Source organism: Quercus lobata, chromosome 10 (assembly GCF_001633185.2).
Source record: "Quercus lobata isolate SW786 chromosome 10, ValleyOak3.0 Primary Assembly, whole genome shotgun sequence".
Taxonomy (NCBI): Eukaryota; Viridiplantae; Streptophyta; class Magnoliopsida; order Fagales; family Fagaceae; genus Quercus; species Quercus lobata.
Window position 1 is genome coordinate 15,328,240 of NC_044913.1, and position 10,356 is coordinate 15,338,595.

The 10,356-nt window shown below is 34.9% G+C and overlaps 1 protein-coding gene across 1 annotated transcript; it reads left to right on the plus strand.

Moving 5' to 3' along the window:
• The first annotated feature begins 8,174 nt into the window (after positions 1-8,174).
• LOC115965913 ((-)-isopiperitenol/(-)-carveol dehydrogenase, mitochondrial-like) lies at positions 8,175-9,280 on the plus strand. The gene has a single exon (XM_031085222.1). The coding sequence runs from the start codon at positions 8,192-8,194 to the stop codon at positions 9,002-9,004; it is 813 nt and encodes a 270-aa protein (XP_030941082.1). The 5' UTR covers positions 8,175-8,191; the 3' UTR covers positions 9,005-9,280.
• The last annotated feature ends 1,076 nt before the right edge of the window (positions 9,281-10,356 follow it).

Here is a 10,356-nt window from a genome sequence, read left to right on the forward strand (position 1 = left end):
CAGTACCATCAAGTTCAGAACCATCCATACCGGTTCATGAAGCTCAACAAGAACAAGGAGAGCCTAGTCCTTCATCAGAACAAAAAGGTACCTCCACATCTTTGGTTAAATGTCCATCTTCTAGAGTAAAGTTAAATCACGCTGTCACAAATATATTGGAGAGTCTGAATGATAACATGAGATTGAGATCCAAAACTTTGAATGTAATTACTCACTCGTGCTATCTATCCCAATTTGAACCGAAAAAGGTGGATGAAGTACTTCAAGATGCTGATTGGGTTAATTCCATGCATGAAGAATTTCATCAATTTGTTCGGAATGATATGTGGGAATTAGTTCCTAGACCTAAGGGAGTAAAAGAGATTGGAACTAAGTGGATTTTTAAGAACAAGTCAGATGAACATGGTACAATTATTAGAAATAAATCAAGACTTGTTGCTCAAGGTTACACACAAGTGGAAGGGATTGATTTTGCTGAGACTTTTGCATCGGTAGCAAGACTGGAATCCATTAGGATACTCTTGGCCATAGCAAGTCATCTGAATTTCAAGTTGTATCAAATGGATGTCAAGAGTGCTTTCTTGAATGGAATGTTGCAAGAAGAGGTATATGTTGAACAACCAAAGGGTTTTGTTGATCCTCACAGACCGGATGATGTCTACAAGTTGAAAAGAGCTCTTTGTGGTTTGAAACAAGCTCCTAGGGCATGGTATGATAGGTTAACTGCTTATCTCACTAAGCATGGATTCAAAAGAGGATTTGCAGATACTACTCTCTTTATACGAAAGGATAAGGATTATTTTGTAGTAGCTCAAATTTATGTTGATGATATTTTTCTTTTGTGCCACTAATGATTCTTTTGCTCAATATTTTACAGACGAAATGAAGACAATGTTGGAAATGAGTATAGTTGGTGAACTGACTTATTTCTTGGGATTGCAGGTGAAGCAAACAGATTCTGGAATCTATATCAATCAAGCTAAATATGCTAGAAATCTAGTTAAGAGATTTGGACTAGACAAGGCTGCACATGTTAGAACACCAATGGTTGCTAATGCAAAATTAACCAATGATCCATCCGGTGAGTCTGTTGATGTTACATTATACAGAAGAATGATATGTTGTTTGTTGTATTTAACTGCAAGTTGTCCTGATATTGCATTTAGTGTTGGTGTATGCTCTAGATTTCAATCTAATTCTAAGGTTTCACATTTGAATGCTGTTAAAAGAATCATAAAATATGTTAGTGGAACTTGTGATTAGGGATTGTTCTATAGCAAAGAGTCAAATTTGTCTCTTGCTGGTTTTTTTTTATTCAAATTGGGTCGACAATGCCAATAATAGAAAAAGCACCACTGGTGGGTGTTTTTATGCAGGAGCCAATCTTATTGCTTGGATGAGTAAAAAGTAAAATTCTGTCTCTCTGTTTACTGTAGAAGCAGAATATATTGCTGCTGGAAGTTGTTGCTCACAGCTTCTTTGGATAAAAAAAAATTTGAGTGATTATGGGATAACACAAGACACCATGGTTGTTTATTGTGATAATTCTAGTGTTATTGATATCTCTAAGAACCCTGTTCAAAACTCTAAGACTAAACACATAGAGATTAGATATCACTTTATTAGGGATATTATTGAAAGAAAGATTGTGGCTCTTAAGTATATCTCTACTGAACATCAAAATGCTAATATCTTCACCAAACCTCTTGATAGAAGTAAGTTTGAGACACTTCGTCAAGTAATTGGTGTGATTCTGTGTCCTTGGTCATCTTTGGCTTTCATGGTCCTTGTGCTTCATTACTTTACTCTTTGTGACCATTCTTTTTTATTGTTTTTATTTTCTTTGTTTTTCTAGGATTTTCATTGCTTAACATTCATGCATTTCATTCTAGATTATTTTTGTTATTTCTTTTCAAAAACAAAAAAACAAAAAAAAAAGAAGGAAAAAGAAAAAGAAAAGGGAAGTAAAATGTGTTTTGCATTATTTTTCTTGGATTTGAAATCAAGGTTGGTCATATTATCTTTACATAACTTGTCTATGTACCTTGTTTAGCTTGAATGAGCTTATATATTGCACTTTACTAGTTTAAGCTTTGTAGTGCATGTTGAGTGAGAAAATGTTTATAGTTTTTGATCACTTGATCTTGATCTTAAAGTCACATACCTTTGATTGTTGGAATTGAACTTATTGAGAAAGGCATAAATAACCATCTCACTACTGTTTACTAGCCAATCATGAACACCTTAGTGCATATCATAAGATTTTGTGCTCGAGAAAGTGTGGCATATGCACAAAAAGAACATAAGATGTAGTCTCGGTTTAATTGCTAAAATTGGTGTGTACATTAGTGGACTATGATTAATTTAATCAAATAAAATTGGTATGTTAATTATCTTGGCTATTTTAATAAGTTTCTAATCAAATAAAATTTGTGTGTACATTATGAGGCAAATCAAGAAACTTACATGATAGCAAGCTTGTTTTCTAGGAGATGTGGGAGTTATATGATGTAACTTTTTAGGTGATAGTCTCTTTCAAATTTATGTAATGAATTTTGTAGAAATTGTGATTGCTTACTATTCACATATTACCTCACATGTATCTTAAACTTTTGCTAGTTGCACACATTAGACAAGTTACTCTTTGCTAAACTTTGTGCATGTTATTGTGTGTGATTTTGTTGTGGCCATCCAAGATTGAAAATTACTTGATTTTAATGCGAAATGTGTTTGAAGTTTGAGATTTAAGGAAATATAGATTGAAAATCTTATTTTTAGGAGATCTGGGTTCAATACAAGTGTTTTTGAAAAACATTTCATCTCATACTCATGCATTCTATTCATAAAATACCATGCTTTAAGGAGTTTCAGCAGAAAATTGCTCTATTTTTCAAAAAAAAAAATTTCTAGATTTTCGATCAATCGAACCTATTTCTCGACTGATCGAAATTGCGATTAAAATTTGGTTTGAATCTGCTTAGCTCAATCGTTGCTGGATTGATTGAATTTAATTTTCGATTGATCGAATCTGTTTTTCGATCAATCGAAAATCGTTCAAAGAGTTTTTTAAAAACATGTTTTCTTCATGTGTTCTTCACTATTCAAACTTTTTCAAAAACTTTTTGGCTCTCTCTCTTTGACCGATCCAAGCCAAGGCAACTTTTGTTGTTTTCCCTCAAATTTTTTCAAGGGTTTTTGTCTTCTAAGGCCAGTAAGACCATTTTACCCTTCCTTTTTCATTTATTTTCATTGTTCATACATTTTTTTCATGCATTTTGGGAAAAAAATTCGAACATATGAAAATTTGGGGTTTTTGTTGATTTCAATATTTTCTTTCAAAATTGATCATTGGGTTTTTGTTGTGGAATGTTAATAAACTAATCCTTGTAGTTTAATTTGATCAATTTGGTGAATTGGGAAAAATTGAATTTTCTAGGGTTTGAAACTACCTGAATTGGGGATTTTGTTCAATTAAGAAAAATTTGTTGAAATTGGCTTGTTTGATTGATTGATTTAATAATTATATTCTGTTATCTAACTTGTGTAATGATCAATTGGTCAATTTGTTGGAATTTTTGAAAGTGGGTTTTCAAAATTTGGGGTTTTTGGTATAAACTCTATGTTCAAGCCAATTTTGTGTTTCTAAAGTGTTATTGGACTATTCTCAATGCATTAGAGCATGCATCATGCATTAATTCTGTTCATGCATCATATAGATTGTTATTTTCTATATTTTTTTTTACTCTAACTGTGTTTGATGCAGTTTGCCCTTGGTTTTTTCTTTCTCTTGTGTTTTTGTCTTTTGTCCCTTTTCTGTCTGTCCTTTTTGCTCTTTAGCATCATGGTTAGGAAGACTAGAGCCCATAGGACATCCTTCTCTTCTTCTACTCCATCCTTTGAAAGTGAGAGGTTTCTGAGTGAGAAAAACCAAGAGACATATAAGAAGTTGAACATTCTTAGGAATGTGTGGGCTGAGCAGAAGTTAGTTTTAGATGAGCTTGACCCAGAAATTAGGAGAAACTTTGAGCGTAGGGGTTGGTTGCCTTTGTTGGATGTTGATCATCCTCCTCCAGCTACCTTGATTAGAGAGTTCTACTCGAACCTCTCTGTCCACTCTAATGATTCCAACACTCAGTATGTGAAGAGTTGGATACGGGGTGAAGAGTACACTATTACTCCTACAGTAGTGGCCACTGCTCTTAGGGTGCCTAAGGTCTAGCATCCCGTCTATCCTTACGATGAGTCTCCTCCCCTTGATGATATCATGTCATATCTTACTGGGACTTCTATCTATTGGGGTTCTGATCCTTGGATTACCTCTCACGAGTTGACCAAGATTCATTATCTCTTTTTTTGGATTTCTTACCATTCGATCTGGCCCATCTCTCATTTGCATACTATTTCTTTAGAGAGATGTGCATTTTTGTTTGCTCTTGTCACAGATGCTTCTATGAGTTTTCCTCATCTTTTCATTTGTTCTTTGATTGAGGTTCATAGGAGTAGTTCTACTATTCATGGTCTATTTTTTTCCATTTTCATTTATAGGATTTTGTTGCATTTAGGATTAGATGAGTTTCCTGCATTTGAGCCGGTTCATATTATAGCTTCTATAGGTGCCACCTTCCTTAGGAAGAGGGCTACTCAGAGTTGAGTCGTCTTCTGGTGTCACACCTTCTCCTCCCTCTTCTACAGGTGATCCTACTGCTGAGGCGTACATAGATCCGACTGCTGCTACTATTCCTCCATCTTCTACTTCGGATGATTCGAACATTCGTTGTATGTTGGAGACTGTCATGACTGTTCAGGTGGCTCATGGTCAGCTTTTGGTGGACATGCTTGCTGAGCTTCAGTCCTTGCAAGCAGATTTGGAGAGTCTTAGATGATCACCTCTACCACCTCCTTTTGATGATGAGTCATGATTGCCCTTTGGCAATTCGTCACAAAAAGGGGGAGTACATATGGAGAGGAAATTTTCTTGATAGGGGGATATTTTATTGTTTTGGAGCTGTGGAGCTTTAGATTATATCTAGGTGCTTCATCTTGTACTTATATTTTTTGGCTCATGATTTATTTTTGTTTTATTTGAGTTGTCTATGATAGGGGGAGATACTATGATGTATTTATATTTGTTTCTTATTTCACATTGTGCTACATTGATTATTGATTTATATTTATGAGGTTATTCATGATATATGTCTTTATTTTATGTTATGTGAAATCAAGAAGTTATTTTGTTTTACTTGTATTTTCCACACATACGTTTATGTGTTTGTTGAGTGTTTCAAGAGAATAAAGGTTGATTCAGTCGTGCTGCTGTCTATCTTTGTAACTAATAGATAGTAGTTAGGTTGAATTTGTTTTTGTTAGGCAATGTTATTGTAATGGGCTGTTTTTGTAAAATTTGAGCACTTTGTCTAGTTTGTGTTTCTTCACGAATTGCCAAAGGAGGAGTTTGTTGGGTTATAAGACTTTAAGTTTAAATGTATTAGAACTTCATTTTGTAATGTTGGCTAACCATGATCAAAAGGTTTAGTCTTGTTTTAGACTTATTCAAAGTTTGTTTATGTGTAAAGTTGGAATCGAGTGTACTGTGGGATTTACTGTGTAAATCTACCTGGCTCAATTGATTGAGAATTAGACTCGATCGATCGAAGCTTGTACAAATTGTTTTTCTGCAGAATTTTTCAACTTAGCCCAAGTCCGTTTGACGTGTAGGTTTTTATGTTTTGCCTTAAGTATAAAAGGAAAAACTCTAGCCATGTTTTTTATTGATGTTGTTTATGCTGTGTGTATGAATCTTTTGTAAGATCTAGATGTGTTTGCCTTCATACATACTTAGGGTTTCCAATCTCAAGATTGATGTCAAGAGCTTGGTGATCGTTTCAGTTGCTGCATAAAAAGCTTAAAGAAAACCCAAGTGGGAGTACTTGTGGTTACTGTGAATCCAAGAAAGTAGTCCGTGGACTCGGAGCTGTCGCGTGGTCGTGGTAGTAAGTTTCCTACTCAAGGTAGCAATAGGATGTTAGTGGTCTAAGTCGCTATTGTGTAAACTTCAATTCTTTCATAGTAGATCTGTTTTACCTTGAGAATAAATAGGTTAAATCCTCCCCAGGTTTTTTACCAATTTGGTTTTCCTGAATTATCATATCATTGTGTTATGTAAATTTCGCACTTTACAATGATATGATATATTTGTGTTAACCTAGATTTGAATAATTTGACTAAGTAATCACTTGGCTAATTAACTAGGTTAATCTGGTTGTGTTTTAAGAGGTCTAAAAATGTACAAGATCCTTTAAAAATAATATAATATATATATATATATATATATTTATATTTATATTTTATTTGTTTCCAAAGCATTTTTCCCTCACACCTAACTTAGCCCATGCGAAATAGGGGCTTGGTCAACCTACGCCTAGCCCCACCGCAGCCACCCACATTCAGATTAACATAGCCCCTTCCCCATGAAAGTGACTCGACACCAAATCCACAAAGGATGTCGCACGCCAGTGATCCATGGCGACCTATGCTCCCTGGCCAACGAACATTGAGAAAGAGAAGGGGTGGCTCTATGTGTTGGGGTGGGTGGTCTTACTTGAGGGAAAAAATTATATACCTTGAAAATTTAATTTTAAATTAATATAGCTATTGACCACCCTAAAAAAAAAAAAAAAAAAAAAAAAAAAAAAAAAACTTTGAACACCCTAAATAAAAATTTGAGTCCATGAAAAAAAAATTTGACCATTTTGGTTCATTAAAGGTTAATTTTAGTAATTTTTAGTGAAACAGCAATTTTAGATCAATAACTTTATTGTCAAACTGCAACTTTATCAAATATTTAATTGTGACTTTTAAAATTGTGTTTTCAAAAGGCATATTTTAAAATCGCTATTTTTTTAAAAAAAATAAATACATTTTTTCGAACTTCTAGTCTATTAGTGCTTGCTTTTGTCTTTAATTGAATTTGTAGGATTTATGTAGTGCATTTTGTACGTAATGCATATGCTCTAAAGTAATGTCTAAATACTTTAATCAATACGATTATTGTAATGGTTGAATTCCTAAGTTAAATATATTGAATGAACTTATAATTTATCATTTTTTTATTTTGCTAGCACTATGGACAAATTTCTTATTAGAAAATAAATTGTATTGCAAGATTTATATTCTAAGCAAATTTGAATGGGCTTGAATAATCTTCTTTCAAATTCTAGGATATGAGAAAAGTCTCATATTTTCATCTTAATGATTAGGAGAAATAAGAAGAGCATATTTACAAAGAGGTTCTTGTCAACCCCTTAGCCCGTATACCTAAAATATATATATATATATATATATATATATAGTGGTGCGTTGCATCAATTCAATCCTTATTGGTTTAAAGAATACAAAAAATTGGTTGGAATGGGTCATAAAAAATAAAAGTAAAAAGATGATGCATTTTGTTTATTGTATTAATTATTTAGACAAGGTGCAGGTAAATGAATAATTACTTAGTTATGTACATTGGAAAATATGCATCTAATAACATTGATAATGAAGTTATTATACAACGATTTCAAAATATGAAAACTTATAAAATGAAAATTTTAAATTTTATGTATTTGTGTGTTTTTTGTGATGTTAATATATTCAATTTTTTTTTTATTATTATCATTTTTTTAATTTAAGTTTCTTAATGATCATCTTGAAGAAAATTCCTGGAGAGAGAGAGAGAGATACAAAAAATTGAAATTTTATAGCTATCTAGATTTAGAACCAAATAAATATAGGAAGAGTCGGATGTAAATGTCAATAGTATTTTTTGCTGAAAAAAAATGCTAACATAGTAAGATGCAACAAACGAACATCTAACTTAATTTTTCGGCATTATATATTACATTTTTCAAGTGGCCATTGATTAAAGTGATATTTTCCTACCAGTCATTTCTGAGTGGGAGACCATTATGATTTCACCCGCAGTTGTGAGATAACACAGCAAATCATTGCAAAACTCTCGTCTTGACTCTATATTTGGAGTGAACCAAGAATCTGACGTGGCACAATTGGAGGGTGTAAATTCTTACACTTGGAACAACCTTTCTAGGGAGTAGTTGGCTAAAAGTAGCACATAACAAATGAAAGATTAATATGTATATAATTAGCCTTTTTGACATAGCAAAGATATTCAATCACCTGATTTACACAAATGAACGAAATGACAGACTCCACAACGCCAAAGAACAAGCTCCAAGGCAAGGTGGCCATAGTCACTGGTGGAGCAAGCGGCATAGGCGAAGCCACGGCTCGCCATTTCGCCACTCACGGCGCAAGAGCCATCGTTATCGCGGACGTCCAAGACGAAATGGGCCAAAGCGTCGCTGCATCTATCAGCCTCAACATATGCAGCTATGTTCATTGCGATGTCAGCGACGAGGAACAGGTGAGAACGTTGGTAGACTCGACAGTCAATAAGTACGGATGCCTCGACATCATGTTCAGCAATGCGGGCATAGGTCGAGCGACCAACACGCGTGAGCAGAGCGTGTTCGACATAGACTTGTCGGCTTACGACAAGCTCATGGCGGTGAACGCCCGCGGGATGGTGGCGTGTGTGAAGCACGCGGTGAAGGCGATGGTGGAAGGGCACGTGAGGGGGAGCATAATTTGCACAACGAGCATGGCGGCGAGTATTGGTACTGACAGGTTTGTCGACTATGCCATGTCGAAGCACGCAGTGTTAGGGCTGGTGAGGTCAGCGAGCTTGCAGGTGGGTTCATATGGGATACGTGTGAATTGTGTTTCACCAGGGGTAGTTGGGACGCCATTACTAAAGGACACGATGAGGTTGGACAATGATGAGAAGATAGGTAAGATGCAAGAGTTAAGTTCGTACTTGAAAGGTGGGTTGCTAATGCCGAAAAATGTGGCGGACGCTGTGGTGTTTCTTGCTTCTGAGGATTCCCAATTTGTCACTGGACATAATTTGGTGGTAGATGCTGGGTTTAAACCTAAAGTTTAAGAGGTGGTTAGTAATCCATCACCAATGTTATAGAATTTAGAATATTACTATATGTTTGTTTATTTGTGTGTTGTGACTTCTTAATTTCACTGGTATGGTGGTTGTGGTGTCTTATACGCTAGGTGTATCTGTGAGTCCAATATGTCAGGGTGTTATAATAAGTCTCATACACTGGGCGCATGCAAGAATTTCCCTTTGTGGTTCGAGGCTCGTTTGTACGTTGCTTAAGCTGGTTATTGCATAATGACCTTATTAGATGCAATAATGAAATAACTTGAACTTTTTTAAAGTCTGTAATAAAGTGTTCTGGTGTTGATTATCGAAAAAGAATATGAAGTGTGTTTTGGTGTTATTTTGTGTGAAAAACTATCATAAAGTTATAGCAGTTTTTATTCCAAACCGAGAAAGCCCTAGTGGTGCAGTTTCCAGTGGTGACTCAAGAAATTTTCTTTAGAGTGGTCATTAAAAATCTACAATAATAATAATAAGAGAGATACTATATTTATAACATTTTTTACAACATTTTTACAACAAATCTCATGTGGTTAGTTGTTATTGGTTTAAATTTGAAACTAACACTAAGATTACTTTTTTGCTCTAACAATAACAACCAGTAACAACCTTCTACTTAGAATTTGTTGTAAAAATATTATAAACATATCATTTCTCTATCTCTAATAATAATAATAATAATAAACTTGAATATATTGACTGATGGTCCCGAAAATATACTCGTCCACCCAAGAAGGACGATAGACAAGGACTACACCGAAGCTAGCTCAATCCAGGAGGAACTACCTGACAAAGACTCAACCATCGTCCCTCAATCAGGATGAAGCGTTACAAAAGATAAATAATGATCTTCCGTACCGTTGGAAGATATATCTATCCATTTAACACCCCACATGGGCGTTACAACTTCGGCAATGATTCCACCATTAAAACAAAACCAACGGCTAAGAAGAAAGCGCCTATATATATCCATAGACAAAACCCAACGAAGAGGTACACAAAAAATTTCCTAATACATCCATATTACTTTCTTCAAACTCTAGCTATTCTAACTTTGGCATCGGAGGCTCTGTAGCAGGCACTACACCGGTGACCATACTTTCTTTTCAACTTGTCTCAGGATTAGGATTAGCTGTGGACGACTCCCGTCTGGACGAACATCTTTATTGATGATTCGAGCATCATCAGTTTGGCGCCGTTTGTGGGGACGACTCTTGAGCATCCAGTTCAAGAACACAGTTTCATTCCAAGTTATAAGTTCAAATGGAGTCCAGCACTAACCCAGATCCTGCGGCATTGGCCCTACAAATTCAGTCATTAGCAGCCATTGTGGAGGAACT

Coding starts and splice junctions, on each gene's coding strand:
- LOC115965913 (XM_031085222.1), top strand. CDS start 8,192: ATGAACGAAATGACAGACTCCACAACGCCAAAGAACAAGCTCCAAGGC.